General features: G+C 39.2%; 1 protein-coding gene across 2 annotated transcripts; it reads left to right on the forward strand.

Moving 5' to 3' along the window:
- The first annotated feature begins 225 nt into the window (after positions 1 to 225).
- Positions 226 to 18037, forward strand: vwc2 (von Willebrand factor C domain containing 2). 2 transcript variants are annotated; one of them, XM_037272386.1, is made up of 5 exons: positions 226 to 479; positions 6868 to 7307; positions 7398 to 7549; positions 8766 to 8895; positions 16787 to 18037. In XM_037272386.1, exons 2-5 carry the CDS (start codon positions 6947 to 6949, stop codon positions 16936 to 16938), a joined length of 795 nt encoding a protein of 264 aa, XP_037128281.1. In that variant the 5' UTR covers positions 226 to 479; positions 6868 to 6946; the 3' UTR covers positions 16939 to 18037. The 2 variants fall into 2 exon arrangements, with proteins under 2 accessions (XP_037128281.1, XP_037128280.1); XM_037272385.1 differs by having other exon boundaries at positions 227 to 479; positions 6868 to 7549.
- The last annotated feature ends 5113 nt before the right edge of the window (positions 18038 to 23150 follow it).

Genomic DNA, 23150 nt, shown 5'->3' on the forward strand with positions numbered 1-23150 from the left:
TTATAATAGTTTATTACCTATTTTATCTTGATAACATATGGAAAAAAAAAATACATAAAATGAATGATCACTTTTAACGGCTCCGTGCCCAATTAACCGACAGAGTATAAAACCAATCTGGATCACCAGATTTCCTTGCCCCATCAGCAGTTCAGTCTTTTAAATCGTGCCACCTGGCGGCCAGATTGTTAGTTGCAGGAACTAAAGCACTCCGCCTCCATTTATTTAATAATTTGAGGAGAGAGAATAAAGTGCCCGCGCGTGTGGAGCATCAGACTCTCCGAATGACAAGCAGAGAACGGAGCACCTTGCATATTCTTGTGAGACGACTAAAGTTAAAAAACGATCTTCTAGAGAACCACCGTTTGACAAAGTGGACCATCCTGCACTTGTTGTGATCATTTGTTTCTGTCTGGGTTCCTTCGAACTGTGTGTAGCGGTGATCCAAAAGCGCTGACGGAACCGTACGATTATCACAGGTAGGTTCACGTCATTGTTATATTGATTGATATTTGGTTTGTTTTTCAGTGCACTTATGAGAGGATTACAACCTGTAATTATTATGATTATTATAAAAAAAAAAAAAAAAACATTCCAGTGCATTTACAGTATAATATTTTTTTTTGCACCTGTGGATGCTGCATGTCTTCCTTTAGTGTGCATCTTAAAGATGGGAGGAGAAAATAAATGTTTGACAAATTACATGTACAATGGAATTCTATTCAGATTATATTCGGGAACGTATGCTAGGGTGAGCTTTCCTTATTTTTGTATCCAGAAAATGTAAATGTCACTACATCTCTGGGTGAGCCACATCAAAAAGGAATATACACAATGTGTCATATGCTGCACTCTGCCCTTTAATATCGCCTCAGTTCTTTTTTTTTTTTTTTTTTACTTTTCCTGGCTGGAATTGTGCACACAAGCACATTTTCACCTTTATTCCATTCCACATGATCCAAAGATTACATGACAGTTTTACAAGAGTGGGTTATATGTTTGCAAAAACTTTCTTTTCATGTAGGTCACTTGTAAGATTTGCAGTGAAAGGATCAAATTCAGTTCGACAGCAAATGATTTGCTAGCAGATGGCTCAATACTCTGCTTTGGTGTACATTCTTCTTCTAATTAGACGACATGATTCCACCCTTTACCTGTTTCATTTCTTTTAACATGGCATCATTAATTCAATGCTTTCTCTGCCCTGTCAGATCGGAGCACACAAGCAAGAACTGTCCTAAGCTTTCATGTCTTAGCCCTTGCAATGCGCTTTGTCGCAAATTGACCCAAAGTAAATCATTTCCTTCCACATTTGTGTAGATGTTTGAATGTTGGAGCAGTGAAGCTAAGGAATCAGATTCAGCAAAAAAAAAAAAAAAAAAATCAAGTGCAGACAGCTGTGCAGGCATACTGCGAGTCTGATTTAATTCTAGCCCGTGGACTTGCTTTTCCTCTAAATGACATCCAGTTTGATGTGACAGAGGGACATCGTTTGACTTTTATTCACGAAGACATTTTGAACACGATACTCGCCGTGGAGGTTCATTGCCAGCCAACCTGTGTTAGCTTTGCAACAACAGCCCTACCACACAAATCAAAACACGAGGCTGCGAGCTCATCTCTGGATGTCACCGGTCATGTGGATGAAACATGGCCGTAATAGATTTGATTCTTTTGAATAATTCAGCAGAGCTAGTAATTATCAACAAAAACAGTCTCAGCTCACGTGAGGAAAATTCCTGAAGATAGGAATTCCGCCTCAATTTATTTCAGCTTATTTATAGCATTGACTCATTCACTACCATTGACGCATATAGACGTCAAAAGTCGTATTTTATCTTTCACGTCTATATGAGTCAATGGCAGTGAATAAGTGAATGTGTTGCTTCATTTGCTCAAAGCAACCCTGGAAGACAAATCTGAGTGACATGACTGAAGAGCGCAAGAGGCAGGTCAACCTTTTCTCCACTTGTTATATTATTGAAGTCTTGTCAGACTAATCTAGTGGAATAGAATGAGTAGTGTCCAATTAGTCAAGCTTGAGCTAAATTTTCTCCCTGACTTAATGCTCCTTCTCAAGACTTACGGGCTTTATTTCCTCTGCTTGGTAATGAAAGCAACAATATTTATTATGAGTCATCCATCAACGCTACGGTGGGAATCATTGAATCGTGAACTAACAGCCAGGTTAAATCTCTCTTTGATTAATCACCGCGGCTGCACCTCAGTGATCAACTGTGACAAATATGTCGACGTGAGCAAAATATTGACCTTTGACTTTGGGAACGTGTGTGCAAAGTGACATCGCTAATCTGCTCATGTTGCAAAAGAAGCGTTTTTTTTTTGGCTCCCTGCAGAAAGTCAAAGTAACATTTAAATGTCAGTGGAGATCAGGATCATAAAGTCCACCCGCCCCATCCCAAAAAAAAAAGAAAAAAAATGTGGATCAATAGCAAATTTACAATATTAATAGCAGAGCTGGGCAATGATGTGAAGATAATTTGTTGTAAATTTGGCTTTGTGTCAAGGAAAAGCTCTCAGTATCATTAAGTAAGTCAAAAGTAGTTCTTGTTTTGTTTTGAGATATCTTACTCATGTTGCATTGTTTTAACATTCATCACCTTGATTATCTCGCTTTTATTAGGAGACAAAAATAAAAACCTTTATTGAGCCGTAAACCTGTTTTTAGTGCTGATGCTTTGTGTGAAAGTTTTTTATTTAGTGTTAATATGCTGCAAGGCCCAATTGCATTATCAGGCAATCTTCTGATGTTTGCTCTATTTACTCTTGCATTAGCAATCTTTCCTTCGTTTTAAAAATAATCATATTCACCATTTAGGTCTGCTGTAACTGGACATCTAATGTGTTTTATTTGGGCATCCAATCCCCCAAATGTGTTCACACATTAAACCAAATCGAATTAACACAAAGTGTAATGTATTCCTCTGACAAAAACAATCGCTTGCACAGAGTATGTTACATTATAAGACAACAATAAAACCTTTTGCGCTTCAATATTGCTGTATAGCTTTGCTGTGACAAACAATCAAATGCAAATTCATTGATGATCATTCACATTTAGAGTTTCACTATTTATCATTATCTGGAATCAGGAAAGTTGGTGGAGCATTAAATGCTGCTTACCCTTTTATGTTTTTGATCCTTCAATAAGAGCAATTGGATTTTTGGATTGACTTTATAGCGAGGAGTGAATTTCCCATCAGCCCAACATTCGATTCACTTACAATTATTTTGCAAAACGATTCACGCACCGATGCACCTCAATCATGAGCTGTATATATTTTTTTCTTACCGTGGAACTGCGTAGTAACCTTTAAACATGTTACATTATTAGATGTCACATTAGCCAAGAAATATGTCACAGCTATGCAAAAAGCCAACACTGGTTTCAGTTGCGTGTATGTACACAGTTTGGTCTAATCACGCACAAATCAATTCAGACTTCCGACTGTTATGTGGACTAATGGCCTATTAAAGCAATTAAAGCAAAATAGAATACACGCCTTGGTTGCAACCAGCCAAGGCAGTGTTGATTCATTCTCACGTAGTTTGTGTTCAAAAGAAGAACATGACGTCAGGCAATATTATGGTGCAATAACTCTGCAGGGAAGGATTACGTGGTCTATACTATATAACGATGATGTCAAAAGCAGAAAATATAACTGAGAATAAGATCATCCTATCGTTTTTTTGCAAGCCGACCGACAATTGTAAAGAGTTTTACATTGTTTGCAAAATTAGCTCAATCTCTGTACTTTACTAACAACATTTGATATAAACACTCATTTAACTATGTGGAAAAGCACATTTTCTCTATTTTCATCCAACATGAACAGAAAAACATTATAATATTATTGATTTAAATTCATTTTTCCCGTAGTCAATCAAGGAAATGCAGCCTAACAAACAAATCTGTTTCGTTACTTTAAAATTGTTTACCCATCTATCATTTGATTTGAAATGTGTCAACAAACTACGGAAATATGGTATACGACTCATTAATATATACATATATATACATCCCCCTTGAGGTTTGTTTCAACACCTCACACTTACTTATTAAAGGAATAAAATGAGCAAACATTTTGCCTGGCTCCCCAAAACCCCTGTGGTCCACCACTAAGCAATATAAATACAAATATTGTTTTGTGAGTCATATGCAGACCATGTATCTTTTTTTAATTGACAGTTTGGGAACTTAAATATTCCCAACATTGGAGTTGCTTCAGAGATGCCCAATATTTGGAAGCATGCAGAGAAAGGAACGAGACCACCTCATGTGAAAAATCACCTCACCGCATATTCTCAGTTTAAAAGGCTTCATTTCGACTCTCATTGCAAACAGAGAATTGCTACACCGCAGTAAATACGAGTCTTAAAAGCAAGTTGCACCTCGAGTAATACAAAGACACAACAATTCAGTCATGTTATAGGGCTTTTATAAGTTCCCGCCCACATGCAACTACCAAGTGTGACGAAGCCCAAAATATATACAGTCAAACATACATATGCATTATTTTTTTTTTTGATTGTGCTCCTTAAAACCTGGAAATGTATTTTTAGAGTGTGTGGAAAATGTGCCGAACACAGCACAACTCTGGATTGGGAGTGTTTTGGCGTTTCTCCCCAAAATAATTGAAGCAGTTTATCACACAACTCCTTTGGGATTTGTGGATAATGGAGTGTTTATGACATTGTGGGTTGTCGCTATCTATCACCTTTGCCAATTTCAGTGGCAAAGTACACGATCGGCATGTACATATATATAAAATCCAGAAAATAAAGACACACCAGGGCTGATTTGTATCTTAATAGAGCTGACACAATGCAGAGAACTCAAGGAAAATATGTGATTTCCAATGAAACAGCATTATTAAGTTTTGAATAGAATCACCTTGAAAAAGCTGCAAAAAAATACTATAACAATTCAGAATGAATGAAGCCTGTCCTACAGTCAGTTTTCCTTTTTGTACTCCAATGCAATGGATTTCTTCTTTAGCAATGGATGTCCTCAATTCCTCCTGCTCATTTTTTTAGCTCTTTAAAGATACAAGGACAAAAAAAAAAAAAAAAGGCTAGTATAATGGAAGGTTTATGATCAAGGCACATTTATATATTTTAGTTTTGGGACAATAGCGCCCAGAGGTAGTAAACAACTTTAGAACATTATAAGATCAGTCCATTTTTTTCCCTTTATTTTTTGTGGTCCTCTGTAGAATTGTTATGTCTTATCTCTGTATTTTTTGACAGAATGGCGGCGATACACAATATAGATCATGTTATTTTCACAAAGCTGTTAACAACAATGTGTTTTATAGTCTTCCAAACAACAAAATAAAAAGACAGCTCAATAACTTCAAGGAAGACGTTTTAATCCTTAGCTAATAACAAATAATAGAAAAAAAAAAGACCATCACCTGTAAGTCATTTCAAAAACAGTAAGACTGCAATCACAGGTTCTCCTCACCGGCGAAAAAAAAATACGTGTGTCCTTTTTGGTGTTCCATTTATAACTTGTATTACTGTAGGTGTATTTTCAACACACCAGTTTTTTTATTATAGTTAGAGCTGAAGTATTTTGGGAAAATCTAATTACAATGCTTTCTGTGTGACAATTTAACTTTTCTAATCTATTTTTTTAATCAGGCAATTAATATTTTTTTTAAATTTATTACCATTACTTTCACAGTGACATAAAAAGCCATGTGACCACTTGTAACAGCTGTTAAGGTGGTTCGGGGGGTGAGGTTCTTTTACTAATGGACTCATCTTTTCATCTCTCGTTCTCGCTCTCTCTCCGCTGCCTTTCTCTCCCGCTACAACTCAAAAGCTTCTGCCTCAAAAAAAAGCAAATCAGCTATAAACATTGCTCCAATACTGCCAGCGGTTTGAGAATATTTTGTCAGGTTGTCTAAATAACATCATGTGCTGACTCTAACTTCTCTATATTCTGTCACTCCAGAGTCTTAAAGTGAATCCATGCATTGAACTAGGCTGGAATAAATTCACATTGGATTATTTGAAATGTAGTTAGTCGACACAGACTAATTATATCATTGTATGTAATTGTTAACATCAATACAATTGCTGCCTTTGCGTGGCCTCGGCAACGGTAAGGAAATAAATGGAAGTAGGCCACCGAGCGCAGCAAAGCGTCATAGCAGGCATTTGAATTTCAAAGTGCCAGAGTAAATCAAGTTTAGCAAGAGGCAAAAATAAAAATATCCAGCACAGCCTTTTTTGTTTTTAATCAACTATGCTGTGTTTGCAGTTTACTTCAGGGTTCTACTCCTCCCGAGGTGTTGCATATTAACGTATAAAGGCTACATTCAAAAGATGTGCAGTTACATGTGATTACAACACAAAAGAAAGCTCCAAGGAGATTTTTAACTCGAGAGTCTGCGTGGTAAAAAAAAAAAAGCTTCTTCACTTTAAACGGCTTGTTACGGTTACCGTGACATCAATTATGTTTTTTTTTTTTTTTTAAATCAATCCCTCTTACTGAGATTCATTTTAAGAAGTGAATTGATCGAGGCTTTTTGTTCCGTTAAGAGGAGCAGAGGAGCTTTAGAATGTTGGATTCAGGTTTTTCCTCTTTGCCACCAACAAGACTGATTGATGCAGTGAACTGTTCCAGTATCACGCCGCATCGATTTCCTAACACAGGTCTGTGAATGTTCCCCATCTGAACAATCCAATTCCCCGATCTTCAATTTTCTGGGGGATTTTTGCCCGTTTGATGGAACAAAGCCACATGAATGTGTAACCCTGTACCAAAGCCCAGTCATTGAATAAAAAGTGACAAAATACTGAGCACATAACCCCAGTTTAATTTTCTCTTTCCAGATGGACTGGCTCACACCTGAGCTGTGAAGTGTGTTATGTGAGTCAAGGTGTTTTCCCACCTCGCCGGTGGTGGGGAGAGATGCTGCACTCCGTTGCCATGACAGCAGAGGTTCTCTTTGTTCTCTGGTTCCTGATGAATGGGGCTGAAAGTAATCCTCTAACGACTCTACCGGTTAGCCGTGAACGTCTGGAAAAGGTCTTGACCCAAGCCAGAGAGGACAAAGTGGTCCCCAAGCAACTGCAGCCCGAGGACAACAATACTTTGGGTCTAAACAGAACGGGCACGAGCCGTGCCAGATCTAACCTCAGATCGAAGGGTGGGAAGTCCCAAGAGCTGTGGACTGATCAAGATAAGTTCAAACAAATTGACGTGGGTCCCACAAGTGACGTCACCCTGTCCTTGGAAGCCATCGACGAGTACGCCTACCCGGACTACAGGGGTAAAGGCTGCATGGATGAGAGCGGTTTTGTATTCGCGATCGGTGAGCAATTCACCCCAGGCCCGTCCACGTGCCCTTGCCTTTGTACAGATGAAGGTCCTCTATGCAGCAAGCCCGATTGTCCCAGGGTGCATCCTCGCTGCATTAAAGTGGACACAAGGCAATGCTGCCCGCAATGCAAGGAGAAAAAGAACTACTGCGAATTTCGGGGAAAGATCTACGCTTCGCTAGAGGAGTTTAAGGTGAGTTCATGATCTGCATTCACTGCGGAGCAAAAGGCTGCCAAAACCTCCTTTGACGTTCAAATTGTCAAGCACTACAAATAAAAAAAGTAGTTGCAGGCGAGGAAGAAGGCATGAAGTGCAGACTTCTAATGGCAAAGATCAGCACTTGTTTTTGTTCGTTCTAGAAGATTTCTGTCGGCTCGTTTTCGAAGTCTTCATACGGTTACAGTACTCTCTTACAAGTGCAAGTCAGTGTATCTTGAGATTGCTCGAGATGTTAGAAGCGGTTTTATGAGAAAGGTGTGCCGAGCTAAAGCTGCAAAAAAAACTTTCTGACACAAGCATCATATATTAGCCTTTGGCTGTGCCTTGGGATTTGCAACAGCCAGGTTGTTATGCGTGATTGCTAACTTCCTTGGGAAGTGCTGCCGCGCTCCATTTTTCAAGTGGCATGCGGAGGCGAAAGCCTCTGCAATCAGCAACAATACTGTCTGAATTAACCTTAGCGCTCTTGATAGAACCAAAGATGTGCTGCTATACACAAGGGACTGACAAACAAGCCTTTCACAGAACGGCAATCTGTACACAATCAGCGACAGTCTTTTCTGGGTTATTATATGGAAAGGAACAACTGAAGAGCCAAGACATTTTGGAATAATTCTGATCACGGCACATCTCTTAACTCATTCGCTGCCAGACCAGTTAAAATGGATCTTTGACGTTTATAGCCGTCAATGGCGGTGAATGAGTTAGTTAAAAGAGGGTGTGTACACTTGCGCAACCACATTAACTCAGCTGCTTTTTTTTCAATTGGCTTTTACAGGTTATACGTCACATTTATGATGGAAAAAGTTTTGAAATGATTTATGGTGGTTTCGTTTTTTTGACATCACAAAAATGAAAGCATAGGGTTCTCGGAGTAAACATGAAATGAAAGAGGTCGAGGAGAATATTGGGGAAAAATAAAATGGTACCGTTTAACTCCATTCTGAAGACGAGATCTCACAAAAACATTCTGCCCGAAGGGCATTTTTCCACAACACAAAAAAAACTCTCATCTGATTTTCAAAATTTCCTGTGCATTGTACTCAGGTTGAAGTATCCATTCCAACCCAACTCAGCATTTTGACAGTCTGTCATTTTTAAGAAATGTTATCACGTTGCTATTGTGAGACAGGGATAGCAAGGAATTAATTAAAAAAAAAACAATGCCTCCGCTAATTGTGTTTTCCAGGTGTCACCGTGCGAGAAGTGCCGATGTGAGTCGAGCGGAGAGGTGCTGTGTTCTGTGTCAGCCTGCCCTCTGACGGAATGTGTGGACCCGGAATACGAGCCGGACCAGTGCTGTCCCATCTGCAAGAGCGGTAAGTGGAGTCACTTATTTTAAATGTATTGGCAGCCCACTGATTCAGTCAGTCCATCCAAATCAGCAAAGGAATGGCTTCATCACCGTTTGTGTGTAGTAGTAACTTGGTAGCTCCTTTTCAAAGGTCATATATTACACACGGCTCATCAGTCATGTCCTTCAACATTTTTGATAAATTACTCCCAGCTAATTTCAAAGAGTGGCGACAGCATCTGTTCTGCGGTAAATTGATGGTGCTATTATGAAGTCGAGGTAGAAGGAGGTACTGTATGTTCATGTTTTGTTTTTAGTGTTAGAACTCTGCAGAAACCATGCTGCTCAGTCCTTCCAAGACAACTTTGTTTCCAATCATTGAGAACAGTATGTCCAAGGGTCCTTTGTTTTTCTTGGTGGGACTATCAAATAGATATATTTGTATTTCCTTCAGAATAAAGAATAACAAAGATAATGCAGTATATGTTGCACACACACAAAAAAATATAGTTATAGTGCAACAATACTGCTTGAATCCCTCCAAAGTAGAAAAGAGAGATTAATGCGTTATCATGTTGGCGCAGAAATTCATGAGAAATGTTCAAATACTTAACAAAATGAATTTAAAAGAAATACAAAGAAATCTAGATTACATTCCAACCCAATAAAATGTAGACAAATAATAGATAATACATGCCATTATATAACATTGAAATACAATTAAAATGGGCTCATAAATGACTGTTGGTGATGATCAAAATACAAATTAAGAGTCAAAATGTTGTTTCTTTCCCCCAGGCAGACACTGACAGTCATGTTTAGCTGTTGGATTTTGGCAGGCAACAAGATGATTGTTTGTTCGCTTGTGAGCTTTGTGTTACATTTAGGCACTGCTCCAGTTTTCTCCCTTTGGATTGCACAGCAAATTTGCTGAGCTTCAGTTGTATGCGCATCTGTTTGGAGACAGATGTGGCATGGCTGTCAAATAATATTCACAACTGCCACCAAGCCGTCATGCTCTTTTCATCCGGGGAAGGATTTGCTGTGTTGCAATGGAATCCACCCATATTACCATAAGCTTGACTTCAACATGTCTAACGCAGCAAACTACTAATACAAAAATAAAATAAATGTGGCTAACAGAGGTAAACCTCGCTATTTTATCTATTATGCTAGTCCCAAAATCCACTCGACCTTCATCGATTTATAGCAAATACAAGAAAACTCATCTCGTTCATCCTTTACCATGATCAGTGTCTGGAATTGTTGATTAATTCTTAATCATTTTTAAAAAAATGGTTGACTAGGTCACATGATCAGAACACACATACCTGTACCCAACACATACACACAGTGATGCCGAAGCTCCCGCTGCGGTGAGAAATGGCACCGTATTGAATGATATCATCTGTTCATATACCCCGTAGCCAGGAAGACAGGAAATGATACAGCTCTGTAATTAACTGTGCAGCACCACCAACAAGCCACGTTTAAAACAATGAACACGTGCAATGAAGCCATCCCGAACCAAAAGCCAGCCAGCGGCCCTGAAGGGATCATCAAAATAAAAGTGTTGCTCATTGGATTCGGCGAGAGTAGACCTGGCCACTTCAAATTCAACACAGTTTGCTCTCTTGTGAGTGACAGCACATTTTTCAATTTTGTCACTTTTACAATTTAATGCCAGCGGCTGAATGCGTTAAGGGAAGAAAAATATAATTAACGTCAGGTCAAAATGAAATTCATCATCCTTCATCATCCAAAAGCCAACTAGAAAAGAAACGCTATAAAAAAAATGAATACCAAAATTGTCCATGTTATTGCCAATTGAAAAAAAAAAATGCAAAAGACAACCAATAAGACTTAAATAAAGCAGTTGTCATTGATTTTTTTTTTTTTCTGCTTTGGAAACAAATGCAATTCAAATTTGTCATTCATCTTGCAGCTACAATACAAAGGAGCTATTTTCTCTAAAAAGAAATAGTTATGACTCGCTGCCACATTCCACCTGCCCACCGTTAACGAATTCTACGTGACAGAAAATAAAAAACTCTTTCACCCTTCGCAGTAATTAGTGTAAAATAAGTTCATCGGCGACCATTAAAATTGTCGCCCTGCTCGCATATGCTGTTTAAGTGGAGCAGATGTGTCGCTTGTAGGAAATGTGTCACATCAAAGCTCACATCATTAGTAGGAAAATAACAAATTACTCATCCAGGGGTGATTTAACACCGACTGACGGACTGAGTAAATTGCCGTAGCTGTGCAAATGTTCTAAGGTACATCGAAATTGAGAATATAAATCTCAAGGGTGAAACATTAGTATTCAGATTCCTCATACAACACATATGCTGATTGAGCCAGTCTGCATTTTTGCATGGCTTTCATCGCTAAATGCAAGTATTGCATTGTTTGATGAGTTGATCAATTATGCACTGACATTATCGTGGCCTTTTCAGACATGCAAAAATCGATGACTATGGCAGGTTCCCCTGTCTCAGATGTGTTGTTCACTTGTTATGCATGCAGGCATTTTGGGCAAGAGCCAAGGGATGAAGATGAAAGCGCCAGGTATGGCTGACATCTCACCCAGACAGTTGTTCATGAATATCAAAGGACAGCTGTGAATGAAGGCAACTTTTTTTTTGCCATTTGACTCATCCTTAGATAATTTTTACCTATAAAGTTTGTGACTGACATTTACTGGATGCTGTCAAGTTTCATTTAACAATAGTGGCACCTCATTTATAGTGCTTCAAGACAAACTTTATTTTAAGCCATCACCATATCATGATGAAGGACCCCAAAAGGAGTCACCTGGGATTGTCTAGTAAAATCACCTGTCAGAAGAACTTTCAACTCCAAGCTCTGACAGAACTTTAACCAGGAGAGGAACATTGTGCCAGAGTGGACCATGTTCCTGCTTCGATTCTTGAGGGGCCTGGACTTCCCCCATTGGTCATCCAGAATTTGGGTGCAATGGGAGGACAGTCCATGAAGTTAACATAAACGGCCGTGTGTATCAATTGGAGAGTGCTCCCACACCAGACTTCAAACTTGCATGATTAAAGTCTGTTGCCATTATCATAACACAGCCTGAGTGCATAACCATCTGTTTGTCTATGGCACGCTGCAGCATTTCCATGGCAACCTTCGCGTTACCTTGGGGTAGCACTACACCGATTATGATAATCGTTGTGGATTCTTTTAGCAAGTGTAACATAAGAGTCACTCCATGTCCAGATGTCCTCTATTGTGGTGTGATTAAATATTGTTCACGTACACACACACCCCTTGTCCACATTACGGACTTGTTGGTTCTACCCGTCTGAAGAGAAAAGTAGATGGCCCGCTAGCTCATTGGCAGAGTTAGGGATAAAAGAGCCCAGCCACATCTCCGTATCACACAGTACCGCAGTCGTAGCTCATCCATTTTATTGTTGAGTTGGGAGTTTGGAATGGCAGTTTTGAAGGGGTTCGCAATTAGTCCAGCCTTTAGCCTCGTCCCAATCTCTGTTGCTTCCTGCGTCGCCACTTTGGGCAGATGGTGAAGAAGAGGCCCGCTGATCTGCAGATCTCTGGCACAATCAAGTAGTCCCAGTTGCTGTCATTAAATGAATCATAGAAAGGAGTTCTGGAAAGTCTTGCAAATATGATTTGGTTATTCCACTTATGAGTATGAAAGTGAGAAAAAAGAAACCGCAAAAACCTTCTAAAACTACTCCTCAATCTGTTGCAACTTGACGAGTGGCGGGTCGCTGCTTTTGCTCACGTCATCATCTCGGTTCGTCAAGTCAAGCAAATCGATTCTTATCCCCATCTCCTATTTTTCAATTTAAAATGAAGGTTCTGCTTTTGATAGATGAAAATAACGACATTAAAATCAGAGTTGCCTCTCCATAATCGAAATCGAAATAAATGGTCCTCTACTCTTGCAGGTTATCGTCTTGGTAACGTACAAGGAAACAAATGGTGTTTTTCCGAGACCCAGACATTAGGGTCAGCACTAATCTGGGGGGGGTGATAAACGATTTGAACCGGAGCCAATATCACTTCAAACTGAGCAACATGAGACATGGTGGCTCTGTTGCCAAGAGCGATAAAGGCTCATTTGAATTAAGGCAAGTATTAAGGTCCTCTTAAGATGCGTCTTAAAAACACACACACACACGCTGCACTAAAAAAATAAAAAATAAAACATAAATACTATAAGAAATTGAACTCCACACTTGTTGCCTGTTTATCCTTGTGGCAGCCCAAGAAGAAGCACTATCCTGTAGAATAATTTAACACATTTGAAGCTAGTCAAGCCTGGTAAGACATTGGGCCCGATTCTGGTATTTTCTTTTTAGTATAAAATCAATTTCCAAGTGGCCATTCCACAGCAACCAACTTTGCATCATCTGCAAGTGGAGATCTTGCAGGTCCTTTTAAATGTCCCTTGCATATGCCTATTTCCTGCACGACGATGAAAAAGGGTCAATTTTTCTGCCCTTATGAAGGACATTGAAAACAATAGGCAAGGCGCCGGTGTCCCGGTGGATTCATCCATAAAGATTAGAGGTGGTGTGACTGGATAAAACATAAAAAAGAAAAGATCGTGCTGGAAGGAATACAGACACTCTAAGCTATTAATATCATGAATTCATTTATTCATTGTGTTGTTAAATTGGTCCTTCGTGTTTTATCTTTACACATCAGTGACACTTTTATCCTGTATTTATAATGCAAATACACTCAAGACGTCCATTAAGACGAGTGATTTTTATCTACTTTTCTCTCCGGATAATTGAGATCTGTTGGTTTTCATTTTTTTTTTTTTTAAAAGATGGGATGTGAGTGTTTGAAAGTGTGCTCTCTTCTGTTGTCTGCTTTTCAAGCTACAGGTGCTAATGGCACATCATTTCCATATGCTGCCTTTGTCACATCTTCGTAAACAGTAGTGAACGTGTGAGTGTCGTTGAAAAGCTCTCGTGCGATCAAACGTGCTGCGTGGAAAATACATTAACTGATGCAGAATGAAACCATGAGAAAAGAATAAAATAGTGATCAAAATGAAATCCATGCACCGATGCAACTGTGGGTGTTTCACAGTCTTATCAAGATAAGGGTTGACGTGTGTTTTACAATATTATTGTCCTTGCAAATCTTTGACACGTTGTCGTAAGGATCCCTAATGATGACAAATGGGGGAGGACAGTCGTCCACGGCCACAAGACGAGATGTTCCCCAGTAAGGGTGCATGTCGGCATCGAAAGGACTTATGAATGTGTTGAGGTTGACATTTTGACAGGCTGTTCGCATTGATTGATGTGCTAGCAGCACACTTCTTCTGGCTGCTGACACCTAGTGAAATGCGGCGGCTGCAGCGGAAAGACTCCTCATTCGTCAGTCCCCTAATTACATCGTAATGTATAACCAGCAGCTTGAGAGCTTGTTAGTGCAAGAAATGGCCATTGTTATGCTATACCTGATGCTGCGAGACACAATTCCTGTCGAGTTTATATTTCGTGTGGTGAGGCTGGGGAGATAATGGATGCTTTATGACCTTTTTTTTCCCCCCTGGTGGCTGAAGAAGAAAGCACGAGGAGAAAACAGCCATTCAAAAGGGTAGAGAAAGAAAAATCCATAATTTATTCATTTATAATTGAGAGCTAAAACACATTTTGTGTCTTATTGTGTTACGATTTCCACTACTGCTTGGGTAACATTAGCAAAAGTGTCCTATGGGACATATTTATTTATGTATTCATTCATTCATTTTCATTTATTTATTTTATTTGGCATATTCTCCTGTACCAGAAGTTCGATTTGTGCTTGAGGCAAGTTCAGGAAATAAGAAGAAAAAGATAATTTTGAAAGGAATTCACAAGTAGGTTTTAAGAGCTTGGCGGTACGCTGAGCACATCCGTGAGGCGAGAGGTGGGGCATACCCTGAACTGGTTGCCAGCCAACCACCATAATGTACTTGTTAGAGGATCAGAAAGTGAGAAGGAAAAAAAGAGAATCTACTAAAAAACATTTGTATTGTCTGTCAGAGATGGTTGTTTCGAGATACAAAAGTGCGGCCATCTTGATGTGAACTGCATTACACAAATCAAAATTGATAGCATATTGGATGGTAAAAGAGTACTCACAAACAAGCAAGACCTGAAACCCAAAGATGAATCTTTTAAAGCTCACCGTTACGACATGACTGAATTGAAAAAAGGGCCGCAGTTCACTTAGGGTTTGCTCCGTTGAGTACTAAGTGTGTGTTGACCCAAAAAAAGTCTTTGGAGATGCCAAAATTATTCAACATTTGATCTTTGGCCCTTACTATTACACCAGTAGATCCATTTTCATGTTTTCGATTATTGATGTAAAAAAAAAAAAAAAGATTCCTTCCTAGTCTGATGCTAAATGGAAAACGTTTCTCTGCATAAAACAAGGGCAAGGCACTCAATGGTCTCAAGAGCCTGTTAATGGCAGTGAAAAGCTAAAATAGAAGCAGAGCATGGATGATGCATGGCAGTTTGGGGGAAAATGTCAGCATGTAAATTCCACCTTTTAAATGACCCTGGTGAAAACATCCTGTAAAAATGACTTCTATGTTGGTTTGCTTCTCATTACCGCCGGTCAGAAAAGGGCAATACACGACACCCACAAGCCTTATCGCAAAATTTGATATTTGTGTGTCGACCAAATTATTTTCCTGCCCTTTTCATCGTCATACTATAACGTGATTTTGGGATAGCGCATATTTTTCATTGCAACAGTGTTGTGCTATGCTTGTGGTCTGTTTGCCTATGACTTGAAAATGACTTATCTTTTTCATGTCTTATCGAGTGACGCTTGTAGCTTTAATCTTTATGGATGAAAGATCGAGCTGTACACAGACAATGTTTATAAATGTCCTTCATGGGGGCAGAAGCAAAGCCAGTCTTTGGTATTCTTTAAGAACAGTAGATTGGACTATTCTGCAAAACCCTGATTAAAATCCTACGAAACATCTGGAGAAGGTAACCTTCAAACATTGAGACAGCTGGAGTAGTTTGCTCAAGGAGAGTGTGACAAAATGCCTGTCAGATTACATTACGAGAAGCATACATTTTGCCAGGATTTTTTTCTTTGGAATAAATCTATTGGGCCAGAAAAATCAAGCAATGCCTGTTTTACAGTAGTTATTGTTTATCCACCCAACCATTTACTATTTTGCTCATGCTAACATTCAAATATGGTTGTAGTAGTGCTGCTTTACTACTTTAGGACCTGGATGACTTGCATGAATTTGTGATATTACGCTGAAAGCACATTTGTGTTCCACATCATCACATCAGCAAAAAGACTTTTGAATGGCTTAAATAAAAAATATGAAGGTTTTTGGTCAGGCCAAATCAAAGTCCAGTCTTGAATCTGATTCTATGGAATATTCTTTCAAAGGCTTTTCATGCTTGAAAACCTGTGGCCGTGTTGCTGAATTACAGCAATTGTGCAAGGATGACTGGGCCAAAATGCCTCCAGAGATGTGAACGCCAATTATAGTAAATGCTTGATTTCGGTTGTTGCTGAGGGTGGCCCAAGGTGGCATTCATTTTCCACACAGGGTGATGTGTATGTATGTGTTTTTATATATATATATATATATATATATATATATATATAATATTTATATTTATTATATTTATATTTATATATATATATATATATATATATATATATAATATTTATATTTATTATATTTATATTTATATATTTATGTATTTATTTAAAAAAAATACATTCACTAATTTACATTAACTGCAATTTGTGTTTACTTGCATTGTCTTTGATATTTACTTGGTTTGATGATGCGAAGCGTTTAAGTGTGACAAACGTCTCTCTCTCTTTCTCATTCCTTTGCAATTCTCATTTCCCATTCTTATTCTTGCCAACAGGACCCAACTGCTTCGCAGACACAACAGTGATACCGGCCGGACGAGAGGTAAAGATCGACGAGTGTACAATCTGCTACTGCACGTACGAAGAGGGCACCTGGCAGATTGAACGCCAGGCCACCTGCAGCAAGAACGACTGCCAGCGCGGTTAGAGACTAGCGCGGTGAGAGGAACGTTGGCGAGCAACACCAACGTCCGTCCATATGAACACATGGCCTTTCATCCAGACTTTCGGACATCAGGGTCAGTCGTCTCAACATTTGGAGTCTGCGCTAAGCAAAGGCTTTGATGAAGATTCGTAATCTGCACATAGAATATTTATTTATCTATGTGTTAAATTATTTATGAATATATATATATATATATATATATATATAGACACACAAATACTGTCTCGATGTCATTATGCTGTACTAGGTACAAATATTTTTTATAGTCTCTGTATTTTAATAATCGGCTGCAAAGAAACACAAGCGAATGTATAGAACACACATGGCTGTCTTGGGAGGCTGAAACATTTTCAAAATCCTGACAAGCCCTGACATGGCTGGCGCTCAGATGAGCAGCCGTCTCCATCTGACGGGCGCTGCTGTTCAAAATGATCAAGCGCTGAGCCAAAAGTGAATTTAAAGCTGACTTGTACTACTGTATGTTCTTTAGTCTCTTTGGATGTTTCAAGTGTGCTTTGATTTTTGAAAAGTGCTTTTTTTTTTTTGTATCTTGGTGCTCTACTGTATGTTGCTGTTTCAAATAAACAGCAGTCTGTGGCTCTGCGGGAGCTGGCATGAGGCATCAGCCAAGTGCTTCTTTACTTACTAATAAAGTGTTTGGGTTCAGTGTCGTCGTGACACGGACCTTCGATATGAGTCAAATTGGAATCCTAAGAGGCCCTCGGAGGCAGCCCCACTCGCGACCATACTGACAAATTTCTCAACCTAACACTTGGGACGGGGAGAACATGCAAACACCATACACAAAGTCCGAAGCCGGAATCGAACCCTGCACCTTTGAACTGTGAGGCGGATGTGCTAATCAGTGTGTCGCCGTGCCGAAACCCCCCAAAAGAACTGATACAATCATTTAATCTGAATTTAGACCAGTCTTGAATTTAAATTTGACACATTTATATTTACTTCCTCTAGTTTCAAATGAGTAACGAGTGTGCGGCGGAGCCCTGCGGTTCCTCGGCCAGCAGATCAAAACGACGGCTCATAATGAATCCAGGAAATGAGCGCTGAAGGGCAGGTAACAGATCAATGAATGCACATGCTGCGTTTCAAAATTTACCAGCTGTCTTTTGCACGAGCAAGATAGTGAACTCACACCTTACATTGAGCCGGTCATGCGGCACAACTCTGATCAAGGGGGTTGCCAGACAACGGCGTAACATCTCCAGCAGTGAAACGTGCCTCTGAGCCTGCCAGCAGGATCTGAGACAAATCAGCCTAAATGCATGTACATGCAAGCTGACAGACTTTCTCTGAGCAGCTGGCTCAGCTCCATTACAGTTTCTTGTCAGACCTAACGGGTCAGATTCTTTGACTGTCCTCTCAAACGTAAATCGTTCATTCAAGAAGGAATGGATATGTGCTCGCGCATAAGAGTGCTAAATGATTGCGGTTTCGCTCTTCAGTCCAATGATTTCCTGTTACAGCACTCGAGGTTTAGTGTGCAAAAGTAATCAAACAGCATTGTCTTAGATCAGTGTACAACCTTGACAAACTCTGACTTGAACGCATGTGTCACATTTCAAGGGAACGGGAGGAGCCATTCTGATTGGCCCAGAGCGAGGTCAGCTATGATCACTATCACAATGGCGCTGACCGCCCTTTGTCAATCTGCCGTCGGTGCTCATCTATAAAAATACCAATACCGGGTCTAACCCTCATGCGCCAGGCAGAATTCAAATTGAGCCCAGACTGTTTATTTGTATATTGAAAGAAAGTACTGTACCTTTGTTGGTTTGACTTCCCTGGTTTCTCATAATGAGTCAATAAAGCAAAACCTGTTTAGCGCTTTTTATTTATTTATTTATTATCTGGTGTTAAATTTGTTATGTATTTAAGTACTTGCAGTCTCAGCATACGACTAAAGGGTAGTCGCGATTAAAGCAACATAAATCCTCGTCCAAAATGAGTCTTGGGTCTTTGACTTTGATGTCAAATTCCCTAGATAGTATGCTTATAAGCGAGTCTTCCTCATTAATTGGACGCATCTGTCAGAGGCACTGATAAAGGATTAGCCTCTGCACTTCCCAACACCGCAATGCTGTAATTAGACTCCTGCCCTGTTCTGGCCACTATTCACTTCTGCTGATCATATCATTGATGCTGATGAAATTCATTCCATATTTATTGCAACCAGCCAACTCTGTCAGTTGTAATTAAAATGCCACAGGTTTTAGTAGCTCACAAATAAATGGCAGCCAGTTTTTTTTTTAAATACAAAAATATGTTCATGAAAAATTGAAAACATTCAAGATGAAAATAATGAAGTGATATTCAATCCTTCCATGTGGTTGGCATTGCATTAAAAATGTGAGTGCCATACATTTAAAGGTGTGGTTTATCCTTTAATTTCACATTGAGTTGTAGGAGACATCTTTGGAATGTCTTCCTCTTCACCACCGGCAGTGACTTTGAAAAGCACAGCATTTCTTACAGAAACATTTCTTAATGCTATCAGTAATCTTTTAATTATTTCATTACTCAGCATGAGTTAGTCAAAATATCTTTTAAGAATGTCCCCAAAAACAATGCATTATCATTTATATTCTGGTCAAATACATCTCAGGATAATTGACATCTTTAAGCTGTTTACATGAGACAGAATAATTTGATTACATTTGGAAGAAAAAATATATAATTCTATTTTTCCCCCCCAAAATAGCCAAAGTATTTTTAATCATCTTTGTATTCCACCATCTGTCTGAAAAGCACACAAATAAAGGAGAATAGAGATCTAAATGCAGGATGCATTCAATAATTTTTAGAATAATACTGTTATAACGCCATGTTTGGAGAAGGATGAAGAAGGGGCGGTTGTGGGCTTAGCAAGCCGTAAAGAAAACTATGCTACCGCAACCACAGCTGCAGCTCCAGATCGATGTCCTCCAGAGCCTTAAGTATGGGTCATGTCACACAGCAATAAAATCAACCATGAAACTGTGGACATACAATATGTATAAAAACTAGAGCTGTCAGTTTAATGTGTTAATTTGGTTAATTAACTATGCTGCAAATGACCACACCATAAAACTTTACTCAATTAATTGTGAGTGGCATGTCAATGCGTCGGCTGCAGTGACAGGTTACTTCCTGCTTGCACCACTTTTAATTTATTTGTAAAATAAATAAAAAAAAGAATAGAGGAAAGATGGGACTATTAATAGGAAGGCAGTGATTTGTACCTTGTGTAAAAAAAATAATTTTCCTCTTGCCTGAATTATCACTCAAACGCTAAATGAATTCTTTTCTTTCTTTCATTTTTATTTTTGTGTCTTCTACACTACTGTTCAAAAGTTTGTGGTCAATTGGAAATGTCCTTATTTTTCAAATAAAATTGCTATTTTTTCAGTCAGTATAACAATAATCAGGAATACACTTTATACATCATTAATGTGATAAATGACTTTTCTAGCGTTTAATGCAATATCTACATAGGTGTATAAATGCCCATTTTTGGAAATCATCCCTCCATTGTGTTTGCTAATTGTGTTAGAAGGCTAATGGATGATGAGAAAACCCTTTTGCAATTATGTTAGTTTTCATGGATAACTAAATTGTCTGGGTGACTCCAAACTTTTGAACGGCATTATATAGCTGCGGAATATTGGTACTGTACACGAGCCATGTTGCTATGGTGATCCATCTTTGTGGATCATTAGATGTGAATGATTATGGAGGCTTTTGTTGTTTGCTTGTCTGCACATTCATCTCCAGAGAGGAAGGGTGCAATTGGAGCCACAAGTTCTTGCATTTTTAATGGCGCTGCATTCATTTCAGTCGGAAAGGAGTTTTTTTAACGAGAATCGATTAAAATAAACAAAGCCTAGTAATATGTCGGTGAATTTAGGCTTGCTGCTCAGGGTGGGACTTTTGATCGAAGTTTTGTTTATTTTCACTGAGTGAACAATTTTGAGTTTCTGCTCAGAGGTGAACTTTTCTCATGCCACCTTGGTTCATTAAAATTGCAATGATATGTTTTTATGAACTTAAAATTCCGTACACACCATCAAAATGTGTTTAAAATGCTTTGAGAATTCGTTTAGCACCTTGTGGATTTATTTCTAAGCCCATGTTCAATAATCCGTTCAATCCAACTTGGAATCCTCCGACAGTTGCACCTGCTTAAACCACGAAGACATGACGCGATGCTCCCTCGTGATCGGGTTGCTCCTTGATCAATCCGAGCGAATCGCTTCACCATCGAGTACCTGGAGCCTCAAATTGCCTTTTATAGATTTAGTATTGTTACGGCTGCTCTGCTCCCGGGCCATTACCCAGACCTTCACATTTTATATTCTACTTCTCATCTCCTGGAGGTGTTGAATTGCCCTACTGTGCATATATACGTACCTTTAACTGTGGCACAAACAAAAAACTTCAATTGTATAACGCTGGAACGTTATGAGCATCAAGAGGAATTCATTTCTCAGATAACACACACGCTGGGATTCCAATCCATCACAGGTTGTTACAAAAATGAATGGACAAGACTTCCATGTCCACAACTAAACCAGTGTGACCTGTTTGTTGATGACTTTCTTATTTTGGTGGTCAACTGAGCACAGCACTGCTGCATAACACATCTGCATATGCTGCTGTCAAGTGGGAGCTCTCATTGTGGATGGTGGTGAATATCAATAATAAGAGTTTGCATCTGCAGAAACCCTTAAGACATTTTTTTTTCCTATGGCAATATATCATCCATGTCATATCTTGATCCATATAATGCACAGAGTAGCTGCTAGCTCTCATGCCACCGTGGATGTCCTCGGAATATTGCGTGCATGAAAAGGTTTTAAACACATACAACACTGACGAGTTTGTTTTGAACATTTCGTACAAACAACTTGAAATATCAGGCAGGAGGGGGAAAAGTATAGCTTCAGGCTGTGGGTGTCCATCCTGAGGATTTCTCTTCGGTTTATAAACTTCAAAAGAAGAGACTTTTGCAGTTTGGTAGCAGAAGGCAGGGTCATGTCTTGTATTCTAGGCTAACAGAGAAAGTCCATTACTGTTTCTGCCACTATTGCCTAATGCAATGCCTTCTTTGTTATTGAAGAGGGGGGGGGGGGGGATCTGTGTTATGCCGCATAGAAATGTGAAATTGTGTTTCGCAGTGCCACAGTAGCAGCGTCACATTTGTGAATTTTTACCGACCTTCAATTATTCCATTTTATGACATAGATTTGCTATAAAAAAAAAAAGTAAACATTTTTGAAAGGGAAACATGCAGTCATTTTTGATTCAAATTTGCTGTTGACCAGTCTTACTAATGATCAGAACACCTTTGGGCCGCTCCCTAACAAAACGATGATGTCCTTATTCATATTTGACCTCATGCATCAAAGTGGCTAAAAATCATGATAGAAGAGGATGATGAGTTTGCTCGCCCGATTACAAGAGTAAATACAGCTCTGGTTTCAAATCAAATTGTGGCGACAGTTATTGGCTCTGTCATCAATCATCATTTGTCCTTTTTCGGGAGGCTGCATGAACGGTCCAGTTCTTTCTGAGCCACAGCACGGCGGCCTTGATTTATAGAAAAATGATGACATGCTGTCAAGAGAAATGGTATAGATCAGCTTGTTTTCATTTTATTTTCCTTTACAATGTTTTCGTCACAAATTGTCTATTGCTCAGTCCTAGTCCGTCCGTCCATCCAATCCGTGTCTTGATGTGAAATAGCAGAAAAGAAAAGAAAACCCAGACACCCTGCGGAGGAAATTCATTTTGTGATGGTTTTCTTTCGGGTTCTACTCACACTTTATGACTTAGGGGAGGACGGGAGATTGACCAGTAAATCAAGATCCTCCACCACAACATCTCCAGTGACTGTCCCGCTCCCGATTTGTTGTTGCCAAACCTTTGAACAAAGACCAACGGATAGTTAAACTCCTCCACTCAGGGCATCTCTGACCCAACGGCAGCACGCTACACTTTTCATCATCCACTTTGCCTTGGATGCCTTGCAAACACTTGCACCATTTTAACAGCGATGGTTCAAGAATGCACTGCTGTAATTTGAATCATCATACTGAATCAGGAATGAGGAGATGGAGACAGTCCAGATTTTAAGAGTTCTTTGATTGGAAGCTGCTAAATACACAAGGTGACATTGCGGCCTCATGGAGTGATTA

This window comes from Syngnathus acus, chromosome 15 (genome assembly GCF_901709675.1).
Source record: "Syngnathus acus chromosome 15, fSynAcu1.2, whole genome shotgun sequence".
Classification (NCBI taxonomy): domain Eukaryota; kingdom Metazoa; phylum Chordata; class Actinopteri; order Syngnathiformes; family Syngnathidae; genus Syngnathus; species Syngnathus acus.